The sequence below is a fragment of the Gobio gobio genome (genome assembly GCF_949357685.1).
Source record: "Gobio gobio genome assembly, chromosome: 2".
Lineage (NCBI taxonomy): Eukaryota > Metazoa > Chordata > Actinopteri > Cypriniformes > Gobionidae > Gobio > Gobio gobio.
The window spans coordinates 61,183,099-61,208,208 of record NC_137098.1 but is presented as its reverse complement, the minus strand read 5'-3'; the positions used below and the strand labels follow the sequence as shown (position 1 = coordinate 61,208,208).

General features: G+C 37.9%; 1 protein-coding gene across 2 annotated transcripts in view; it reads left to right on the top strand.

The window, feature by feature from the left end:
• Positions 1 to 25,110, top strand: part of dock11 (dedicator of cytokinesis 11) — a 136,430-nt gene that overhangs the window by 94,893 nt on the left and 16,427 nt on the right. For both annotated transcript variants that reach the window (XM_079841962.1, XM_079841961.1), the window contains 9 exons: positions 2,458 to 2,571; positions 3,995 to 4,210; positions 11,972 to 12,029; positions 13,895 to 14,001; positions 14,120 to 14,242; positions 17,729 to 17,842; positions 19,610 to 19,756; positions 20,061 to 20,271; positions 23,808 to 23,998. In XM_079841962.1, the coding sequence (XP_079698088.1) occupies positions 2,458 to 2,571; positions 3,995 to 4,210; positions 11,972 to 12,029; positions 13,895 to 14,001; positions 14,120 to 14,242; positions 17,729 to 17,842; positions 19,610 to 19,756; positions 20,061 to 20,271; positions 23,808 to 23,998 (1,281 nt within the window). The remainder of the gene's footprint in view (positions 1 to 2,457; positions 2,572 to 3,994; positions 4,211 to 11,971; positions 12,030 to 13,894; positions 14,002 to 14,119; positions 14,243 to 17,728; positions 17,843 to 19,609; positions 19,757 to 20,060; positions 20,272 to 23,807; positions 23,999 to 25,110) is intronic.

Below are 25,110 nucleotides of genomic sequence, written 5' to 3'. Positions count from 1 at the left end.
ATGTGGCATCCTAATTATGCAGAAAAAAACATCCACATTTCTGGAAATGACCACCATATGGAAATATACACACTGATCAGGCATAACATTATGACCACAAAGCATTATGACAGGTGAAGGGAATAACACTGATTATCTCTTCATCACTGCACCTGTTAGTGGGTGGGATATATTAGGCAGCAAGTGAACATTTTGTCCTCAAAGTTAGAAGCAGGAAAAATGGGCAAGCGTAAGGGTTTGAGCAAGTTTGACAAAGGCCAAATTGTGATGGCTAGACAACTGGGTCAGAGCATCTCCAAAACTGCAGCTCTTGTGGGGTGTTCCCGGTCTGCAGTGGTCAGTGTCTATCAAAAGTGCTCCAAGGAGGGAACAGTGGAGAACTGGTGACAGGGTCATGGGCGGCCAAGGCTCATTGATGCACATGGGGAGTGAAGGCTGGCCCGTGTGGTCTGATCAAACAGACGAGCTACTGTAGCTCAAATTGCTCAAGAAGTTAATGCTGGTTCTGATAGAAAGGTGTCAGAATACACAGTGCATCACAGATTGTTGTGTATGGGGCTGCATAGCCGCAGACCAGTCAGGGTGCCCATGCTGACCCCTGTCCACCGCCGAGAGCACCAACAGTGGGCACATGAGCATCAGAACTGGACCACGGAGCAATGGAAGAAGGTGGCCTGGTCTGATGAATCATGTTTTCATGTGGATGGCCCGGTGCGTGTGTGTCACTTACTGTACCTGGGGAACACATTGCATCAGGATGCACTATGGGAACAAGGCAAGCCGGCGGAGGCAGTGTGATTCTTTGAGCAATGTTCTCGTACCACGTACCACCTACCTAAGCATTGTTGCAGACCATTTACACCCTTTCACGGAAACGGTATTCCCTGGTGGCTGTGGCCTTTTTCAGCAGATAATGTGCCCTGCCACAAAGCAAAAATGTTTTGAGGAGCACGAGTTTGAGGTGTTGACTTGGCCTCCAAATTCCCCAGGTCTCAATCCAATCGAGCATCTGTGGGTTGTGCTGAACAAACAAGTCCGATCCATGGAGGCCCCACCTCTCAACTTACAGGACTTAAAGGATCTGCTGCTAACATCTTGGTGCCAGATACCACAGCACACCTTCGGGGATCTAGTGGAGTCCATGCCTCGACGGGTCAGGGCTGGTTTGACCAACACAATATTAGGCAGGTCATGATGTTATGCCTTATCGGTGTTATTATATATATATGTGTGTGTGTGTGTCTGTATACAGTATATCCATTATACTTTAACACATGCGTTTTCTTTCTCAACTGTTTACGTTCACTTAAAACATAACTGACTGTGTTTACGTGAATCCTCACCAAGACCGGTATTTTGACATTTATTTTGTGTCTATTTGATTTTTGTGTGTCAACTTGCTGTCAGAGAGATGAGAGAGAGCAATAGCGCAGCTGGTATCGTGTATCTATTCTGCAGAAAATTTGTCTTGGAAGTGTTTCAGATATTTCAGTATCAATATGTATTGAAAAATCTGGTTTGGAACGACATGAGGGGGAGTATTAAAATTAATATGAAGTATGTCGAGTGTGTAGGTTTTCTAAGTAGCCACTTCCGAGAGTTACTGTGTCCCAATTCGCCTTCTTATTCTATGTAATAAAAGTATATACAGTTTTTTGAATAAAACATAACCCAACGTGCGTGTTGATTTGGAATGTAAAACATTTTTCCATCTGATGTCTCACAAGATTAGATGGGATGAGTTACGAAACATTTCTGTGCTCTTATTAAAAGCACAAAAGGTTTGCTCAAGGTGCATAAGCATGCGACACAGTCGTTATAGCGTAATAAAGCCTCGAGGTGCCATTGAAACAGGTCGAGCCACATTCACTTGTTGTTTTCTTCAGCTCCATTTCACTCTCACGTGTCTTGAGGAATCTGCACCATTTACAATGCTTAAGACATATCTACAAAAACTGAAATTATTTTGGTTACACTTTTACTCTGTGAATACCTAATGCATACCTCTGTGATAGAAAACTGCACAAGAAATATTTGATGCGTCACATGTTTGTTTAATTGTTTTGTCCTTAAAACGCTCAATTAGTCCTTGTGTGTAGGACTAATTTCTTACACATCGCATCCCATGCCTCTGTTGCTAATTCCAAAATATAATTTAGAGCTAGTAATGGAGGCTTGAGCCACTGATAGCAGACTAATGTCGTTATTAATATAGTGAGTTATTAGAGAGAGAGAGCGTATGTGAATTACCACAGTCTCTATGTATGTGTATGTATGTATATGCGTAAAAAACAGATCCTTTTCATTCATTTAAAACACAGTTTCATTCATATTTTTGGAAATTCTGAGTTGGGTACAATGGTAAAGCAATCCCTGAGACGTGCCTTTTTTGGGTGACCCAAGGATGTTTCTAAAATATTGCATTGATATTTTGTCTTTTTCCTTTCTGACCGCTAGATCATCATCGCTGTGAGCCAGCTTATCGCTGATGTGGCGCTAACCGGCAGCTCGCGTTTCCAGGAGTCGCTGTCCATCATTAACAACTTTGCCAACAGTGATAAAGTCATGAAGGTGCAGTAGAGTTTGAAGCAAATATTTTGAGTTCCCCAGAGAAACTTTGCATTTCTCAGGGGAACGCAAAGGTTTTGTGAGAGAACACTCCCATCACTCTTTTTTCCACCACCATGTCCATTTAAGTGCTCAGTACCATTCCATCATTCTTCATAATTTAATTCATACATGTAACACAAAATGCATTTGTACTGTCCGGAACATCAGGGGTCTGATGTATAAAACTTGCCATGCATTTATCTGTATACATAAATAAACTACATCAATGTGTGCGTGCCGCCTGCATACTGACAGACTTTACATACTCAAAATAACCGTCTGAAAATAGGCTAACGTCTGTCAACATAACCAACGTGACAACCTGCTTACACAGAGAGCATGCTGGGGACTATTTTCAGGCGCTGTGTAATATCATTGCGCCACTGCACCCATGGTACGGCACAAAGTTCCTTGATCATTACGCAGGAATGAGAGAATAGTTCCTAGCCATATCGGCCTATAAAATCGTATACACATCACAACATGTAAATAGGAAAATGTTGGTGTTATTTTGTCACTTATTGAGCAGTAGGCAAGGCTAGCAGTGGGTGCTCAGACAGAGCTATGGCACACACGGAGATGAGAATAGTATGTATAGACTTATCTAACTCTGGAGAATACGGTGAATAAGCTCCCAAAAAGTTGCCGTGTTCCTTTAATGACAGCAAGGTTTGCTTGGTTGTGTTAATTTCACTTTGAATTGCATTCTAAATAGCAGAAATCTCATTCTATGAAGACTGAGATTATATTTTCAAAATAATAGCAAAAAAATCCCAAACACTAAAATGCTGTGGAAGAGAAAATTGTGTTTTTGTGAGACATTTTCGAGACATGTTCATAGTTCAGTGAAGATAGCGGCGGGAATCGGCAAGCATTCAACGTAAAGTTTAATCCAAAAATAAACAAACAACAAAACTAAAGTAAAGCGACAGCCCCTCATGGACAACTGCCGCATATAAACATAATAAAATGCAAAAACAAGGCCAGGCCTGGTCTTCTCTCGTCTTGCACTGTCATCATTCCAGAGTTTCTGAGAGAATTGAGACCGGTGAGACACATGCTATTGACAAAGCTGAATGTGGCAAGCAGGGCGAGGCCGAGAGCTGTGGGAATGGAGCGAGGCCGGTGTGGCACGCAGGCGATGCTCATGATGCCCAAGGGCTCTCGACCCCACCCTGCTTGTCACGTTCAGCTGTGTTAAAAGCATGCAATACAGTCTACATGCCATTAAAAGTCATTCTTGCATACAAGTCATTCTTGAGAAAGCTGTGAGAAATGTGACTTGTGAACATGCCATAACACTTACAGTATTAATCATTTGGCCAAAATGGCAAGTATTTTGTTGCTTCTGTTTTTAAAACATGAAATCTATGTGTCTCCCCAGACATCAACATTTCCATCAGAAGTGAAGGGTCTGACGATGAGAATTCGTACGGTTTTAATGGCCACCGCTCAGATGCGTGAGCACGAAAAAGACCCAGAGATGCTGCTTGACCTGCAGTACAGTCTCGCCCGATCGTACGCCAGCACTCCAGAGCTCAGGCGGACCTGGCTGGACAGCATGGCGCGAGCACACAGTAAGAATGGAGACTATTCTGAGGTAGGTCATGCGTGTGATGTGATGTTGTTTTGTTGGTACAAAGATTCCTTGTACATGTTGAACTTGTTTTGTCCTCAACACATTGTGTGTGGATGAAATTAGCATGACATGTGAATCCTGTCATCTTTAGGCCATTTTTAAGCCTCATCACACCCTGAAGCTGTAAACATACACTGAATTATGGCAGATCATATCACCTGCTTTACAGTGGAAATTTCAGAGGAAATGCACACAATATTTGTTTTTAATATAATGTCATCCATTGTTCCATTCAGTCTTCACTTTATTTAGCAATACATTTGCATCAGTTCACCAAAACAATGTATGTTTTCGGCACCCAATATAGCTGGACTGTGAGAGTAGAGATGAAGAATAAACCGATAAATATGTAACGCTCAAGTTGTGTAAACGCACACAAAGATGAAGATGAGAGTAAACAGGCAGTCTTTAATAATGTACACAGGTTAAATCGCTTCGAAAAATAATACAAGATGCATTTGCATAGTGTCCAGTAAAGTATATTTGTTTTTTTCGTATCAATTCCAGCACGAGTCCTCGTATTTTTGAAGTACAGTAAAGTGGATTCTCAGCGCTGAAAACAGCGTCTTCTCGACATGTCTTCAACATGAACCAAACTCTTCCAGTCTCAGATACAACTACAGTGTTTGAGGGTCAAGGTAGACGCTGTTCGCAGGCAGCCAATGAAGAGCATAGACTGGCATTATGCAAATGTGTTACATTGTTAAGTAGGTTCGTAACAGGAAGTGAGACTGGAATTACTGACGACTCGTTTCACAATTCAGAACCGATTCTTTCTTTTAGGAGATAACTTTATTATCTTTAAAACGTTGCAGACCTTTTACAGCTATATTACACACTGCATGAAAGGTAATATTCGAAAAACATAGGTGCACCGTTAATGTTTAATCACATATTCCTATATAGAAGCTCCAGTAGAAGCTAGTAGCAGCAAGAATGTTTAATGTGAGATAATAATAGCTTTTATATGGAGAGCCATTTCTGTCTAAGAGAGAACAAATCGAAGTATTGCAACATTATTTTTCATAATTGCGCCTAACAATGTCACTGTCACATTTACGTTTTTTAATTTTGTTCTCTGAGATGGGGCACGGGTTTCCATAGAGAATTAAACACACATTGTACAAAGACAATACAGCTGCCATTTTTGTTAACAACTTTTCAGATAAATCTAGTGATAAATTTAGCATTTCGTTTTATATTTTACTTTTATAGAAATCATTGAAATTTATTGCAGTGTTATTTTTGTTTTTTGTTTTATTTAAAGCTTTTATTTTTATATTTTTCGGTTTCATTTTTAAATAAAATTTTAGTGTAACTTTTTGTAATTTTGTAATCTGCTTTTGTCATTTATATATATATATATATATATATATATATATATATATATATATATATATATATATATATATATATATATATATATATATATATATATATATATTGCTATTTAGGTTAAATTAATTTTTATTTCAGTTTTTTTTTTTTTCAGTTAATAATTTTAGTTCTTCAACTTAGATTTGTTTCAGTTTAGTTTCAGGCAATGTTTCCGATTGTCATTTAGTTTTTCAGCTTATTAACATAAATATTTGTAATAGTTTTAGTTAACGATAATAACCCTGGTCTGTTGTAGTTATTAAAAAAGTTTTGTAAAGTTTCGACTTTAGGTCTATTGACCTTATTACAGGCATATTTTTACAAATATATTTTTTCGGACTTTTCTACTTTATTGGGCACTATGCATCATGCATATTATTTTTCAAAGTATTTTCACCGTTCCCCATTTTTGTGTTGGACCGCCTGTTTGGGGAATTATTTAAGCACAAACTGCAGATGAGTTATATTTTATGCCAGTAATTAATGACAGTCCTCCCTCTGGAAACCCCCTCCTGGTGTTCAGGTTAACCTTTAAACAATCATAAGCACCTGTAATAGCAGCTGTCACTCCCTTTGCCTGACTTGACACCGGTCAAGCCTCAATCATTTAACAATAGTTCACAAGAGACTTTCAGTGCTGTTTACTTGTTTTGTTTACTTAGTCATGGATTATTTAACAGTTTGGCTTAATTTCTTCTGTACTCTTCTGATATGTTTAGGTTAGCAGCAGTGTTTGATTCTTCATATAAATATATTCCCCACAAAATGAAAAACAGGAACTAAACTGTATTAAAGGTCACTTCCTGGCCAAGGTTCTCTTATATTTCTGGTTTAGTCACATACAGGGAATGCACCCAGGAATGGAAAAGGTGATGTCACATTAATGCCTTCTGCAGTGGATGGCTTAAAACATATAGATACAATGTATATGTCCTTAAATATACATGGTTTCACTTATATAAGCACAAAGTTACCTGACAAATATTTTTAAACAGAAATCCCTCCGGCGCGAGGACGATCCGATTAGATCTGCTCTGATGGATAGATCTGTATAACATTGGTTGTTCCAGGAAGGATTGTCTACAAGGGGACTGTTTATCCACACAGCTATTGGACAAATATTTGTAAAGTCAGCCCTGGAGTTAGGCCAGGAAGGATTGTCTACAAGGGGACTGTTTAAACACACAGTTACCTGACAAATACTTTTAAACAGAAATCCCTCCGGTGCGAGGACGATCCATTTAGATCTGCACTGACGGATAGATATGTATAGCCCTGGTGGTTCTAGGAAGATTTGTCTACAAGGGGACTGTTTAAACACACAGTTACCTGACAAATATTTGTAAAGTTAGCCCTGGAGTTAGGCCAGGAAGGATTGTCTACAAGGGGACTGTTTAAACACACAGTTACCTGACAAATATTTTTAAACAGAAATCCCTCCGGCGCGAGGACGATCCGATTAGATCTGCTCTGATGGATAGATCTGTATAACATTGGTTGTTCCAGGAAGATTTGTCTACAAGGGGACTGTTTATCCACACAGCTACTGGACAAATATTTGTAAAGTCAGCCCTGGAGTTAGGCCAGGAAGGATTGTCTACAAGGGGACTGTTTAAACACACAGTTACCTGACAAATACTTTTAAACAGAAATCCCTCCGGTGCGAGGACGATCCATTTAGATCTGCTCTGACGGATAGATATGTATAGCCCTGGTGGTTCTAGGAAGATTTGTCTGCAAGGGTACTGTTTAAACACACAGTTATCTGACAAATATAAATAGTAAAACCGTGAACCCGACTCTCCATTTTCTTCCACTCCTGGTGATTCAGGTTATATATATATATATATATATATATATATATATATATATATATATATATATATATATATATATATATATATATATATATATATATATCAGTGGCGATTTCTTTAAGACTGCAAGGGAAGCTCGGCTTCCCTTATAATGTCACAAAATTAATGGTCAAATATGTACTATTGTATTAACATTTTATTGACTAAAAATGCGTTAGAAAACGTTCATCTCAAATACGAGTTCGTTCAGAATCAGTTACATATAGCAGGTCGGCTGACTCGATTTCCTTCTCATACATTCCCGCAGCGTCACAGTGCATTTCCCTATTGAAGCCCAGCGTCCATTGACTTCAATGGGGCTGCTTTGAACGGTTTTTTTCAGCGCTTCGAAACTAGACGGTCATTGGATAAACGCTGCGATTATGTCCCGCCCACGGACGCTCAGCGTCTCTGGGGGTGAATGGGGAGTGGGCTGGCCCGGACTCCGAGCTTCTGCGTGATGATTGGAGGGTCTGTCGAAAGACTGCATCTCCTTTTGACTGACAGCGATTCTGTACTATAAGGAATCACTGAAGCTATTCGCGCTCAGTCCCATCGCGGATTTCTCAAGTTCAGTCAAAATAAAAACCGCTGCAACCTATTTCTTTGATATTTGCTTGGCGAAATTGCTTGATTTTCATCATACATTTCACACAATTATACACCACATTCCTTGTTTCAGTTTTACAGAGTTTAATATTTTTTTTTTTAGATCGTTCATTCATTCATTCATTCATATAACGTTAGTAGGCTAGGCTAGCGTTGTGGGTGAAACTGCGCACGATGGCAGACGGTGCTAATATTGTCGACCTGATTTTGGCGAAGCCATTTGAAAGTGTTCCTTACGAGGAAAAACTTAGAATTAAACAGCAGGGCAGATCAACACCTAAGATTGATTTAGTGCAAAAGATAGGGAAAAATAACAGGTCTTTTCAGCTCTCCTGGTATAACAAAGTTTGTTGGCTGACTGGAAGTGCTGTGACAAATAAAATGTACTGCTGGCCATGCCTCTTGAGAGGACACTGGTCAAGTCACTTGAAAAGACTCCTAGTTGGTACGACAGGGTCACAGACCATTTTCTTGAAAAGGAACGTAGGGCAGAATTTACTTTTAAATAAATAGACAATTTTATGATGTAGGCCGAAAATGAGCTTCCCCTCTCTGACAGACCAGTAGCCGTCTATATATATATATATATATATATATATATATATATATATATATATATATATATATATATATATATATATATATATATATATATATATATATATATATATATATATATATATATATATATATATATACTTTTTTCTTATGAATATTTTAATTCCATTTCTGTATAAAGCACTTTGAATTGCCATTGTGTATGTCTATAAAGGTGGTGGTGCTTGATTAACAAGCTTGTCAAGATCGAACCTGTAATGTTCCCAAATCACACGACTGTATGAAACAAAAGTCTGAGTTAAATCTAAATGGAAAATGCCCAGTATGCCCAATTACCAATCCAGCCCTGCCCTGCCCTGAACCTATCCCTAAACCTAACCCTAACCTATGTACTTACCTTATATTACCCAGTACTTTCTTAAGTAAGTACACTGTAAGTACACATACTGTAAAAAAAGAAAAGAAAGTGAAACCATATACATTTACTACATACCATGTGTGTGTCACGTTTAAGTCCAATGATAATTAAGAAGATTCAGGTAGATGCATGTTTATTAAAACAAAGTAAACTCAGTTAATCCACATAGACGCGAGAAAATAATAAGAGTCCATGAAAATGAAATTTAAGCTAAACTGAACATAGTGGTGACAATGGCCCTCATTTATCAATCTTGCGTAGAAACGGGCGTATATGTTGGCGTAAGATTATGCTTACACTCCTTTCACCGCCTGATTTATGAAGCTGTGCGCACCTCTGAAATCCCGGCGTACGCAAAACCTGCCCTTGATAAATGCTGCGGCTGAAAACGATCGTCATTAGAATAACACGCCCCTATATATTCAAGTCTCTGCCTCCCCCACGCCCTCATTTTACGCCATGGACACACGGAAGACGGCAAAGAAGCGAAACTTCTCTGACGTGGAGATCGAGACCATTACCTGGGAAGTGGAAAAAAAACAAAATTGTTTTATTTGGGAGTTTAAAGAGTGGGATTAAAGGTGCCCACAAAAAGGTGTACGGTGGAAATCCAGTTTAAATAGCTTTTTGGATGAGAAATTACCTATCACAATTCATTATTTTACAGCACGTGTTTTGAAATAATTAGCATTTAATTTCGTATCACGTCACATGTATTGGGATGTACAATAGTGATGATGATGATGTGATGTGGAGTACCATTCATTCACATTAATATAATTGCATGACAATTTGTAAGATTCTTCTTATTATTATTATGAGTTGTATTATTAATGACGCTTATTGTTATTTAGAAGAAGAATGTCGTTATTATTATTTATTTTATTATTATTTAAAAGAAGAAGAATGTCATTCTTATTATTTTGTCAGTCTGAATTATTTTCAGTCCCAGTCTAACCCTGAAACGTCAGGTAAAGCGCACAGGCAACTGGAGGAAGACATATGCCTACAAATCAAATGCTTTGGTAAAGTCACACAAATTAAACATTGAAGTCCATGTTGCACAAAAATAAACACTGAAGTTTATAATTACTATATCCCTATTCGCACGGGATTAGTATATGTGGGGACCTCTGGTGATTTGTAATAATTCCAGAGAATGTCTGTGATCTTAATCCCGTGCGAATCGGCCATGTCTGTAATATGTAGAGTAAATATTCCCCCGCAAATGACCTACCATATTTCGCCAAACACCGAGGTCCCGTGATAACATTAGTCCCGTGCGAATCGGCATCTCTGTGATTTGGCCGGGATTAGGCGGATCGTATATCATTTTTGCAAGGTTTTTGTGTCCTGTGCGCATTTCTATCTTTATCTTTCACGAAGAATGGAGCTAGGCTGCATATAATGCGTACCGTTATGAATTCATGTGCGGCCGCGCGAATTACTTTCAGTTTAGAATGAGCACCAATTTGGGAGTAAATTGCTTGAATGGTGTGTTTAATATTATTCTTAATGAAAAACACAAAAACAGAACAGTACGATGACAACTCGCTTAAATGGGCACTTTTACATTTAGCTTTGAAACTGAATCTTCCGTCGTAAATTGTTTTTAATTGCATATGTTCTCTAACTGAACGAAATTATTTGTATTACTATAAAACAATCAAAATGATATCGATACGACTGTTTATAATTTCATACAGCTATATCTATAACGAAAATTTTTTTTCAAGTGTTTACATCATATCCGGGAGATAAGTCAGTAAATTTGAGTAAAATCACTGCTTATCCCGTGCGAATGCGCCACGCAAAATTCAGATGTGGGGGAGTAATTTCTAAATCACACGAGGTCCCCAGATAATAGCGTACTTATCCCGTGTGAATAGGGCTTTAGTTGTTGTTTTTTTACAGTGGGTCATAAAATAGCATATCTTTGTCATGTTTTGTGGTGTTAGGAATTGTTTTTCTGCGCATTTTCGCACTAACTCAAAACGTGCGTACACCACCTCCTGAGCTGGCGTAGGATTTGAGCGTGCCGTACGCCAACGTCCATATTGATAAATCTCAAAGTCACCGTGGTTTTGGGTGTACGCCAGGTGTACGCTGGAAATTTGGTGTACGCACTTTTGATAAATGAGGGCCAATGTGCTTTAAAGGCCTAATTTTGTACTGAACACAATGTATTGCTTTTTGAACGCTTTCTGGATGGTATAGTAAAATCAGTTGACATTAGCTGTTTCCATTTACAGTTGCGAATTTAACTTATGCGCAAAATTTGAATATTGCATTAAATATTCGTGAATAAAGCAGCGTTTCCATCCCATGTCTTCAAGAGAACAAAATCGTCACTTCTTGAGAAAATTGGCACAAAATATCTATAATAAAAATGGAAGTTGATGCAAGCGGGGAAGGAACTGTGGCTCTTTTTCCTCCATCGTAAATGACTTTGCAGACGAAACGCAATAAACGCTGTCATGTTATCTTGCGATCGGATGCTGGTGTTTGTGACCAATCATGTCAGACACTTCTGGGAGGGAATTAAACCAAATCATTCGGATGACAGACTTTGGCTCAGGCGTTTCAGAATGATCAAACCAACATTTAAGCGATGCTATCCACTGGTTAGTCAAGTTATCCAATCACATCCACTGTTGAGGCTAAGTCACGTGAGTTTTTTTGTTGTGCAGGGATTTATAGATTTATGCTCATTTTTAGAATTTATGCGCATCTTGGCCTTTCCGTAAAGATTTTTTCGTTTTTATTATTCGATATTCCAAAATGCGCATACGAATAGGTGGCCGGAAGCCTACAGATCGATGAGCTTAAGTTCTGTGCATTATATATGAGATTTGTTTACTTAGTTCTGTGAACCTGATTTGCTCTGCTCTTGTATTTTCACAGGCTGCTATGTGCAATGTTCATGTTGCTGCATTGGTGGCAGAGTATTTGCACAGGAAAAGTAAGTTTGCAAAGGTTTCTTTACTGTCAACAAAGGTTTCATGTTTATTTCTTTGAATCATATTCCTTCTTCCTTAAATTACATGGTGTCCTAAAAATTTGTCCTAAAAAAACTACATTTACTTTATTTTACACTGATTGCTGAATTATTAAAATCAGAATGTCTGATCTCATATTATAAGGTTACTTTCTTTCCCACGCTTTTTATTTATAGATGGACAAAAAACAAAAACAATAAATACCTGTGGCTCATGTAATTTCCCTCATTTTCCCAATGCAAATAAGGCACCTGCTTGGACAAACACTTTACTGTCTTAGTCCAAATTTGTGGTGCACAATGCAAATGGCAATGCAAAGTCTCAAACAATGTGTCTCAAGTAGTGGAGCTATTGTGGATAACAGAGTAAACCTGTTTAGTTTTTTCTTTTCCTTTTTATATTTTAAACAAAATTACAATATTTAATGTTTTGTGAGGTTTTTTACCAATTAAATAGTAAATGTATCATTAACTGCTAGCAATTCAGAGTTTTGTGCCAATGCAAAACTAAAAGAATGTTGCAGATAAATCCACAAATGTACATGCTTCGAAACCAGAGATAAAAATGGCATTGTTGAAAAGACTGCTGTATGTTTCCCAGAAGTCATGTGTTGGCATAAGTGATGCAATTATTTTGTAATCCTAATCATCTTTTCATGAGTAATCTTTAATATTGCATTAGCTTATGTACAGCGAGCCTAAACTGTATTTGTACACTTGAGACAAAAAGCTTGATGATATAAAAATGTGTGAATGTCATTCAATTTGATTTTAAAAAGTGGCATTTAGAAGCATAAGCACACTTTTTAAGCACAACAATTCACAATACGTTTATTGGGTTTACTGTAAATGATAAACCAGTCACACCTGAAATTGTTAATGCTGGGTCGTTCTAAACCCTGGTTATCTTGCTTCACGTTTCACACTGCTCATAATTTATCCAGGGTTTACAATTAATCCTATGTTTAACACTGTTACACTCCTAATCCCTGGGTTAATGTTCTTATTTCTGTTAATAAAAGCGTCATATTACACGTTTCTGACTGTATACTATCAAGTTTTTGCCAGAATTAACTTTTCATACTCTTAAAGTAAGAATGAAATGGTTTCTTCTTCAATTCACTTCTTCAATTTTCTGTCACCATTTGACATTTCCCTCTTTGGATTTAAATAGGCAAATGCTTAAGAGTCTATGGCTCTCATTACTGCAGTGATTATTACAACCGTTTTAATTATCCTTGTTTTTATTTTTTGGTTAAGATTTTATTTATTTTTGGTTAAGTCTGGTCGGAACAGTTGAGAAAATTGGGAAGTGAGACAGCGAGTTTACGTACATACTCAGTTCTTCTAACCCTAATTGAGGGAGTGTGTAGCTATAATAAAAACAAATTATTAATAAATGTTGTGATTTCCATCAAGAGGTGCATCAATTTTGGTCCAGATCTTGTACTGCCAATTCATGTGTGAAAATGATTCTTCGTGCTCCCTCCCATTTTTTCACAATCCTGATGAATCTTGACATTGTCATCCTGGAATATGGCCATGATGTGTCTTCCTACACGGTTGTTTAAGAAATTAAAAGCTACACACTCCATCAATTAGTGTTAGAAAAACTGTTGGCAAACATATAACATGCTAGAAACATCATAATCACTGCAATAATCATCCAATCATTATACTCTTAAGCATTTGCCAATTTAAATACAAACTGTGGCTCTTTTTTTGTCTGGACAGTGTGTGTGTGTGTGTATGTATATATATATATATATAAGTTTTTGCTAATCTTTTCTTAGTATAGTGACACGTATTCTGCTGTCTTATTGTTTCAGAGCTGTTCCCGAGTGGACTGGCAGCTTTTAAGAGAATCACCCAGAACATTGATGAAGAAGGAGCTATGAAAGAAGATGTAGGAATGCAAGATGTGTACTACACTGAGGTAAACAACGATGGGGGAGTTTTATCAATGCAAAAAAACAGACTGATCATGCTAGCACAACGAATATGTTTGAGGAACACGTTACATTTGTGAAACTTCAGCTGTACTTCTGTGACAGGATGTCCTGGTTGATCATTTGGAGGTGTGTGTGGAGAGTCTATGGAAAGCTGAGAGGTTTGAACTCATAACACACATTGCAAGACTCATCATTCCCGTTTACGAGAAACGGCACGAGTTTGAGGTAAGAAACAGGTTGCATTGGTGCTATGCAGCTTAAAGAAATGTACTCATTTTCCTTCTACAATTGCCAGTAGCTCAACTCTTTCATTTGACCTGAATAGTTTTCCTACTAGACAGAAGCTCTTTACTCAATAACTACATTCTTAGAAAGCATACACACAGACGTGATAGGACTGAAGTTGCTCAGTCAGATGTTTGTGTGGAAGGTGAGGGCATTGTCAGTATGAACAGAGCCTCGATCTTTCACTTCTCAGTTAAATGAGGAAAAGTATGAAAAAAAGCACATTAAAGGAAAACCCCCAGAATATTCAGCATAGATACTGAAGAGTGGGCTCTGCTGGGGGAAAAAACTGCTTAAGCAAGCCTATTTTGAAAGAGGGAACAGTTTTAAACAAAGGCCAGACTTCTGGAAAGGTCGAACTTCTCATAACAGTGCTGGCACTGTGAGAAAGTTTCCATGTAGAAGAGTGTGTTTGTGAATGGCTTTCTAAACAGTGGCTACAGTACAGGATGACTTCACTTCACAAATGAAAAGGATTTTTACATTTTGTTAAAAAAGGGGTGTATGTGTGGTGTTTGTCAGTGCTTCCAAAGCAAAACAGACATGCATACAAATCTCACCATGTTTAGTTATTTCACTCCATTATAGGGTTAGTTCACTCAAATAATAAAATTCTGTTATAATTTACTGTCATAATGTCGTTCTAAACCTGTAAGACTTTCTTTCATCTTTGGAACACAAATGAAGATCTTTTTGATGAAATCTAAGAGCTTTCGGTTCCTCAATTGACAGTCTACACACCACTTTGACGCTTCAAAAAGTTCATAAACAGATCGTAAAACGAATCAATTGAGCGGTTTAGTCCAAATTTTCTGAAGAGACTCAATCGCTTTATATGATGATTTGATTCTTCTTGATTGAATTTAGGCTTTTATTCACATATTGATCAGCCAACAAAAACAGAAGCTCAACTGAACCTGCTTGACACGCGAAAACAAACCTCATTGGTTCTCGCTGAAACTCAAACGTGATGCGTAACACGAGAATGAACCTCATTGGTTCTTGCTGAAGCTCAAACGTGATGCGTAACACGAGAATGAACCTCATTGGTTCTTGCTGAAGCTCAAACGTGATGCGTAACACGAGAATGAACCTCATTGGTTCTTGCACATCAAGCGAACATGCTTGAGCTTCCGTTTCCTAGTTGATGAATGTTTATGTGAATAAAAGCCTTAATTCAATTTGTTCATCATATAAAGTGTAAGGCTGGAAAAACTAGCAAATGCCGGGCTGTCTGATTGAGGAACGAGACTCTCTGAGAAAACAAAGAAATCCCCATCCGAGACAACGTCACGCTGAGTTAATCATCTAAGAATGACCTTAATTTACATGCCTTTCCTTTCACTGCCTCTTCCCCCATCCCTCCTCCAGAATTCACCCAAAATCTATATGGTTTAATGTGAACACGTATTAAACATGTTTAGTATCATTTGAAATGTCTCAGTGCGACTGGTACAAAGGTCTCATCCCCAAACGGTAATAAAGGTTTTAAGAGTTTAGAGATATTTTGCTTATTGAGTGATGGGTGTGTCTTAGGCCAAATGTTCTCTACCTCCTGTCCTCAATACAGGTCTACAGGACTTAATTAATGCTAATTCCCATGGTTAACACGTTTCCATTTGAAAGAGTTTTCTGTCTTGGTCTGAGAGTGTCTCCTAGATACTCAACGTTATAAAGTCAGGTATCCATATTTTATGCTTTACTTCAGAGCATTTTATGTTATGTATGGATTATTTAATTAATTATGTAATTGGCGTTATACATTTACCTGACTAATAATAAATTGCTACATTTGGATTTATTCTGGCTAACTCTGAAATTATTGATTTCAGTGCATTGATGAATCCTTTGTTACTGCAAATCTGGGACCAGGGTTAAGTACATACTAGATCTCGGGTTGTATGGAGCATGAGGCACATCTGGCGAGATTCTAGATTTCTGACTAACTGCTCGACTTTAACTAAGTTTTTATGCAGTCGCATTCACTATAGGGGGCCAGAGAAAATACTATTGGTACTGGCCATAACCTCTGGTTACTGTTTCAGCTTTAACTAAGTTGTTATATAGGCGATTGTAGGGGGCTACATGGGTACTTTTTAACAATAGTAAGCATGGTTAAATCACTTTAGCCATAACCTCTGGTTAATGATCAGACTGGCGAATTTGTGATCGTGGGCCCGCATAACGGCCGGTGCGAGGACCCTGTGCGACACTGAGAACCTAATGAATGATTTCAATAAGAGTAAAGAATAATCAAATGTGTCGATAAATGGTCAATAATGAATTGGCATTCTAACCTAGATTCGAGGTCATGATAAAAGGGAGTCAGATAAAACCAAATTGGAATTAAATCCCTTTGCCCAGCTGAAAAGACCAAACGCACTAGAGACCTTCACCCGCGAATCGTAAGCCTTCATTGGGACAATTGGGCGGGCCTTACAAAAGAGATCGAGTCTCTTCACAAAATTTGAACTAAACCGCTCAATTCGATTAGTTTTACAATCTCTTTATGAACTTTTTGAAGCGTCAAAGCAGTAGTTGCGTAGCTGTAAATGGAGGAAAATTTGTGTTCCGAAGATGAAGAAAGTCTTACGGGTTTGGAATGACATGAGGGTGAGTAATTAATGACAGAATTGTCTTTAAATGATCTGACTTCACATGTGTTAAATCAAATCAAATATGGTCCGGGGATGTAATGCTAACACACATGAGCAAATATTAAAACCTTTGTTTCTTTTCTACCATTGCCTTGTGCAAATAAACTTTTAACACTTCACTGGTCATTATTTAAACTGGTTTTAATTATTTGAAGTGTTTGTATTTAATTTGATTCCATTTCCTCCGTATGATTTTCCATATCCTTTTTTATTATTATTAAATGACACCTATGTATGAATATAGTATTATTATATTGACAAATTGTTTTGACACTTTTTTCCAAGTCACCGTCTCCTAGATGTTTGAATAGATGGCACCACAAAGTCTGACAGGAAGATTTATTTGACAACATGTTGAAAGAACATGCGCACTGCTCTTTTTTTGCATAAGCTAATTTACTTTTGCTCTAATAAAGGGTCGGTTCTGAGGAAAACTGTTTGCAGGAGACGTTAGATTATGTACCTCTGCTCTGCTAACAAAGACATCAGCATCCTTATTGAAGTTTACACACACAAAGATGACACAGTTGCAGTCGTGGCCCAGTGGTTAACTCATCACATCAGACTTTTCATTTCCTGCTCTTGTTCCTCATCTTTCTCTTTTTTCCTGTCAGTAATTGTGATAATAAATTAAAGCAGTCAGTTACATTTATTTGCATTATGCTTTCACAATTCATAAGCAATCCAAAGTAAACAGTTTCAGGCAAAAAAGCTGGAAAAAAAATACATGTTCTCTAACATAACTGTTATTTCTCTGTTTCTCCAACAGAAACTGAGGAGATTGTATGACACACTGCAGCGAGCGTATGCAAAGATATTAGAGGTGATGCAGTCTGGCCGACGTCTGCTGGGGTCTTACTTTAGAGTCGCCTTTTATGGACAGGTTAGTTCATACCACAAGTTTATGCTTGTCTAGATTTAACTTGCTTTTTGCTACCACTTCCCAAAATGACATCTCTCCGTGTAAACCATTGATATTGTGTATCGCTTGCACAGCTAATATTATCCACTTTAGAGTCTAGACATTATATTAATAAACTGACAGCTGAAATATGTGTTATCACATGAAACAAAGTTTTACACTACTGTTCACTTTTTTCATGTCTCTTATGCCCACCAAGGCTGCATTTATTTGATCGAACATACAGTAAAAACAGTAATATTTAGAAAACATATTACAAGTTAAATATATTTTAAAATGTAATTTATTCCTGTGATGCGAAGCTGAATTTTCAGCATCATTACTCCAGTCTTCAGTCACATGATCCTTCAGAAATCATTCTAATATACTGATTTGATGTTCAAGAATATTCCTTCTTCTTTTTATTATTGTTTTAAACAGCCAGGATTTTTGTGGAAACTCAAAAAGAAAAGAAAAGCATTTATTTAACTCTTTCCCCACCATTGACGCAAATTTCCGTTCTGAAAGAGTACTAAATCTCCTGATCAAAACACAGATGAGAAAGATGCAGAAACAAGCGATAGCATATGTAAGCACCATCATCAACATTAAACGGCATGTAAATCAAAACTACCTAATGTTACTGAATGAAATGTCATCCCAGGACGAGCTATAGGACTGTGCAAATGGACTCGATCTGTGTTGATGGACTCGATCTTCTTCATCTGTGTTTTGATCATCTTTCTGAAACCGATCTGGATATAGTCTATGACAAAAAATAGTTTTTTCTCAGCTTTTCGCTCAAAATGTTGCCTTTTTATGAGAATTACCCACATTCAAGTGTTGGTAAAAAAAAGAATGCATGAAGCTAGAATAAAACTTTAAACGATATTCATACAACAGAATATTTTGGGGGCCATGAAAATTGTGAAAATGATCAAAAATGCTTACAGTCGCTGACAATTTTTTTTTTTTTATGCTGGCAGGGAAAGAGTTAAAATAGAAAAAGTTTAAGTTTTATGTAAAGTCTTTACGGTCATCTTTTTTTATTTAATGCATCCTTGTTAAATAAAAGTTTCTTTAAGAAAAAAACATCTAAAACAATTTGTCCCAGGAACCTTTTTTTTCCAGGAACTCTTTTTTTTCCCCTAGACCTGTTGCTGTCTGCATTTCCATCACGGTCTAAAGTACCATGAAGATTAGTCAGGTGACGTAGGATTGCGCACGACTTTCCAAAGCCCACTGGATTTCGTCTTCCGCAAATAAACATAATAAAGCCTGAACCTCGTCGTCGGTCCATAGTTAATATTTTTTAAACTCCATTGTTGATTTGAATAGCAAACTACTCTTACTGCACGCACCGCAACAGACTTTAAGGTTGAAATAAAATGCTGCGTGAGCTCAACCAATCAGCGGCCAAGTCCCACCCCCAAAAGTTCCTGACCTTTAAAAAAGTACTACCTCGCAAGCAGGGCCGTTTTGAGGGGGAAATCTTTACCCGGATCTTTATTTAGGACCCTGATTCCTGCGGTTGAAACACACCGAGTACCACCCCAAAGTCCCTAGGGAAAGGGGAAAAGTTCTTGGGGAAAGTTCCCGTGGTGGAAACACGGCTTAACTGACCCCAAACTTTTGAACATTAGTGCATGTAAACATAACCAAAATAGATGTATCAGAATAACACAGCACAATAATACAGCAGGAGCAACGTGTTAATCATGCATCTAAAATTATTTTTGTGGCCTTCAGGGCTTCTTTGAAGAAGAGGATGGAAAAGAATACGTCTACAAAGAGCCAAAGCTCACAAAGCTTCCTGAAATTTCCCATCGCCTCACAAGCCTCTACGGAGATAAGTTTGGAGCAGAGAATGTGAAAATCATCCAGGACTCCAACAAAGTAAGAAGTCATAAAGTTTATCTTTCACTCTGCTGCTCCCTGTGTTGAGATTAAATGACCATGAACGGCTGCACGTCTGAGTCATCATTCAGGAAAGAGTTGTTTATGCTAAGAACAAACATTCGGAGGCTCATCTAGCTTCCAGTCTTTGCATATTTTTGAGTGTTTAACATTTGGAAACGGATTATCATTTTACCCATTTCAAAGTAAAACTACCATCTAGCAACTCGCTTTCTTTAAATAAACCACATATTAACTTTTTCTTTAAATAAACCACACATTCACTTTTTTCTTTCGCCCACAGGTCAACCAGAAAGATCTGGACCCAAAACTGGCCTACATTCAGGTCACGTATGTCAAGCCCTACTTTGATGAGAAAGAACTGGTGGAGAGGAAGACAGACTTCGAGAAGTGCCACAACATCCAGCGCTTTGTTTTTGAGACCCCATTCACGCTAACAGGAAAGAAACAAGGAGGGGTTGAGGAACAGTGTAAACGGCGGACGATACTTACCAGTAAGCTTGCAGCACACAGACAGCAGAAGATCTGGCATTACTCCCAGTACATCATATTTATAGCCTCCTCAGTTTCAATTTGTCAATGCAAAATGCTGTCGCGTACAACAACGAAGGCTGTTGGCATAGTATTTTTACCATAATGCTAGAAAAGTACGATACAATTTTCAATGATAACCCTCCCCTTCAATAACTGTTCTGTTAATAACCCTCTGTTGATCCGACTGTCCGTGGGCAGAAATACAAAAATGCAGAAGTACAATCTGTAGTTTTCACGAAAGCCATGGAGCTGTCAAAAGACTTTTGATGACGAATAAAAGGTTCATGTAACACGGAGAACGAGTAACATTGTTAATTTACTACCGATACTATAACAATACAAAGCAGGTTGAAAATAGGTGAACCTACACTTATAAAGCGGATAGTTCCGGTCCTTGATTCTGATTGGTTGAGCCTTGCTGTGACATCATTACATCAGTATTTGGATTTACTTAAGTTTGAAGCAGATGTCATAACAAATGTCAGTAGACCAAGGGACGAGGGGGTTTTAAAACGAGCGGTTCATTCATAAATCCGTAAGATCTTACCTTCATGCTGTGGAAATACAAACTGGAAGACAGAACACAACGAGCGCAGTGCTGAAAAGGGCCGTGGCTATACAGTATTATTATTATTATTATAACCATTTTATAAAAGCAATAAGCCTGTGAAGCATTGGTTTACAGTGAATTTAGAACAGCTTAGGGGCTAACAACGTCCCTTAGCTATTCTAAACTTGCTATAAACCAGGGCATCACAGGCTTATTGCTTTATTTAATCCTGTCATGTTCAAACACAGTTCAGACATTTAAAGGAGCGTACAGAACCGCACTGACCAACAAGTTGTTAATGCCATATTTAAATATGTGTCAGCCTTCTGAGCATAAACAAACACAGTTCCTCTGTCAGTGGTGGTTTAGTTAAGATTGCAAAACACAAAAACTTTGCTGGAATGATAATTTAGGGTATTTGCTCTCACATTTAAATGCATTTGTGAAATTCCTAGTGATGGGTCGGTTCATTTTGAACAAATCTTTAATATGACTCGGTAACAACGAAGTGTCTCAGAGAGTGATCCGTTCATTTTGTGTTGACCACGCATGCGCAACACCCAATGTTCTGTAAAGGAAACAGAATTGATTAGTTCACGTTTCGAGTCATTCGTTAGGAAAGGCAATGGTGTCTGTATACCGGAGACAGAAATGATTAGTTCATCTCTCGAGTCTTCGGGTCTGCCTCTTCTGAGTCGTTCGTTCTTTTGTCACGTGACATGACAGCTGTATTGGATACAGAATTAGTTAATAATTCCCAAACTTCATTACAAACAAGCTTAGTCATTTTAACTCTTACAGTTACATGATGCGTTTCTGGTCTCAAATTGTAGCTTTTTTTATTTATTACACTTTATAATAATATTAGAATTTCTGTCAGGATGGTTCTTTTCCTTAAAGTTCCCATGGCATGGCATTTTTCTATTATTTTATAATGTTTTCTGAGGTGTACTTATATTGTTAGTATAGTGATTTTTACATCAAAAAATTTCATAATTTAGAAATAAAAGGCATTTTTTCTATACTGTTATTACCCCTCTGGCTGAATGTCCTGTTTCAAGGGGCGTGTCTGCTGTGAGACTTCAGTGAAAACGCCCACTGTTGTGATTGGCTGACATCTTTGCATTTGAAATGAGTGTTAGATTATGTTGCGGAGGGGGCGTGGTTTAGCGAGGAAGTTTTATTGAGTTGTTGAGAGTGCTGTGCTGTTAGCGCGAGCTTATTTGTAGCTGAGAGTTCTGAATAAACAGTCCCAGTCACGTCGACTCTGTCTTCTTCCACCTTATTCTACGAACTTAGTAACGCATGTAATGTACCATTACAGCCGTCGAGATGAACGAATCGTCAAAGTGTCGATTATAGCATTATTTTATGATCGATTCCTATTACATGAAAGGCTGCAGTGATGAGCATTGAGTAGACAGACAGTCTGTTGATCACGTGAATGCAGTGATCTTGTCATTGCAACGCGTTTTCTCTCACAAAATGCTTTCACCACAACTAACAGCAAACACGACGTCGACATGAATACAGTAAGAGCTTCGCTGTGCTGCATAACAGCATCATTCATTATAACGGCAGTAAGTGTGCAGAGACACTCGCGACGTGTGATTGACAGCTCCGGACATTATAAAGAGTGTTCTTTGGTCGTTCTCTGTAGTTTAATCACTTAAAAAACAGATTTGTTTCATGCTACTAACAGAAGCGATCGTTTTAGTCACTGTCTTGATTCACTGATGCATTATGCTTAGGGCATCAAGACGGCGATCATTAAACGATCTAGAAAGAAAGTCTGGGTGAACTTGAATGATTAGCTACACATCAGAAATCACTGATCACAGATCAGGCATTAATGAACACTGTTACTCACTGTTTGTCGCGGTCGAATCCATTTCGTAAAGTCTGTTTGTAAAGCCTGTGCTGACATAAACTGAATCCATTTTCTCGGAATGCTCCGGGCGGGCAAAGCAGAGGAAGGGGAGGTAACCTTTCCTGTTATGACGTCATAACAGGAAAGGTTACCTCCCCTTCCTCTGCTTTGACAAAAGATCGAACAACTCGAACCCGAGACTCGAGGCGTGAACTAATCAATTCTGTATCCGGTACTACAGACTGCATAGCTCACGGGACGAACGAACGACTCAGATCGGGAGGTGAGGTAAACTGACTGCATAGCCTAAATGAAGACCGCATCATTGCGATGTGTCTGAATAGCAATCGTTTCTGTTTCTCATAATTTGGCCTGGTCTTTGCATTTTTGTTTTCTTTTGCTAAATGTGATCAACTCGGGATCCAGATCTCAAGTAAGTTGATGTGTTGGGGGATTTGGCCATTATATGTAACATTTTAATGTGTTGGGGAATTTGGCTATTAACATGTAACATTTTAATTATATTCTGCTGAAATAAACGAAATAACTCGAAAAAAGATTTGTTCATTTTGATGAACGAGATTCAAAGATCCGAGGCAGTAAAATGATCCGAACTTCCCATTACTAGAAACTCCTGAAACTTTGCAGTGTGTATATTACCCTAAAATTCATTGTTTATATGCTAGTGGCATCATCCAGCTTCATAACCTGAAGAAAATGGCATGTATTTAATACTGCATAACATCAGTGTAAATATTTAATGGAAAAAACATGCGCCAAAGCTAGCCTATTCTTCAAACTGGCACGCACTTGTGGGAAAACTGTTGTTGAGCGATCTATCACTTACAACTCTTTACTCAGTAGTTGTCATGCATCAATCAATAATGACAACAACAGGTGCGTGTCTAGCTGTGAACTCAATGCCTCCGTCTGACAGTTAGTTATTAGATCTGTTAGATTAGCGCTATTAGATGATGATTACTATCTTTTGTTTGAGTAAGGTTGTTTGTCTGTGTTCAGGTTCAAAAGCATATTCTTTTGTTGACTGTGTGCGTGTTTGTTTTTTGCGCCTGCAGCGGCCAGCACATTTCCCTATGTAAAGAAACGCATCGAGGTGGAGGGAGAGAAGCACTTTGAGCTGAAGCCGATCGATGTGGCAATAGATGAGATGAAAGAGAGGAGTGCTGAACTCGCTAAGCTCTGCTCTAATCAGGAGGTTAACATGATCACGCTTCAACTCAAACTCCAAGGCTGTGTTAGTGTGCAGGTACTCGTATGCATTACAGACTCTGGGTGCTTTTAGCCTTCATACTATTTACACTCCTATTCAAAAGCATATTAGAATGATTTCTGAAGGATCATGTGACACTGAAGACTGGAGTAATGATGCTTTGACATCACAGGAATTACATTTTAAAATATATTAACATGGGAAACATCAAGTTTTTTTTTGCATGTGACAAAAAGCAAAATATATAAATGTCATACTTTTTACTGCACTACATTTTATAAATAAAAGTTGTTGTTTTTTTACAGTTAATAGTTAATTACATTAAAAATGTAGTACTTTCTTACTTGTACTCAAGTAAAACTTTGAATTACTTTTACTTGAGTAAAAGTATACAGTACTAAAAAATTTTATGTATTTTAATGATATTCAATATGGAAAGTAGTGCAGTATGACATTATGCTTTGGAATGTTGTGAAGTAAAAGTTTTCCAAAGAAAAACACTCAGATATAGTATAGACACTTGAAAAATTTATGTAAGCACAGCAAAAAATACTTCTCTACTGTCCGCCTCTGGACATTTTTTTTCATGACACTTAAAGGGATAGTTCACCCAAAAATGAAAATTAGCCCATGGTTTACTCACCCTCAAGTCATCTAAGTGTGTGTGACTTTCTTCTTTCAGACGAATAAAATCTGGGTTATATTAAAAATGTCCTGGCTCTTCCAAGCATTATAATAGCAGTAATAGTTGCTCTGTTTTTGAAGTCCATAAAAAGTGCATCTGTCCGTCAAATAACGTGCTCCACACGGCTCCGGGGGTTAATAAAGGCCTTCTGAAGCGAATCGATGCGTTTGTGTAAGAGAAATATCCATATTTAAAACTTTATAAAGTAAAGTTTTGGCCGATCGCCTTCCCTGTTCAATATATGGAAAAAGTGTTGAAAGTGCCTCTGCCGATTGAAAGACTAACGCGACCAGGTACGCTCGTCAGACGTCACGTACGCATCTTGAATTGCGAGAAGGCACTTTCAACACTTTCCACGGAAGGTGATCGGCAGGAACTTTACTTGATAGTATTTATGACAGTTTCAAATTAATAATTAATAATATTAAGTCTATATATTTTTTTATTATAACTCTGATTGTAT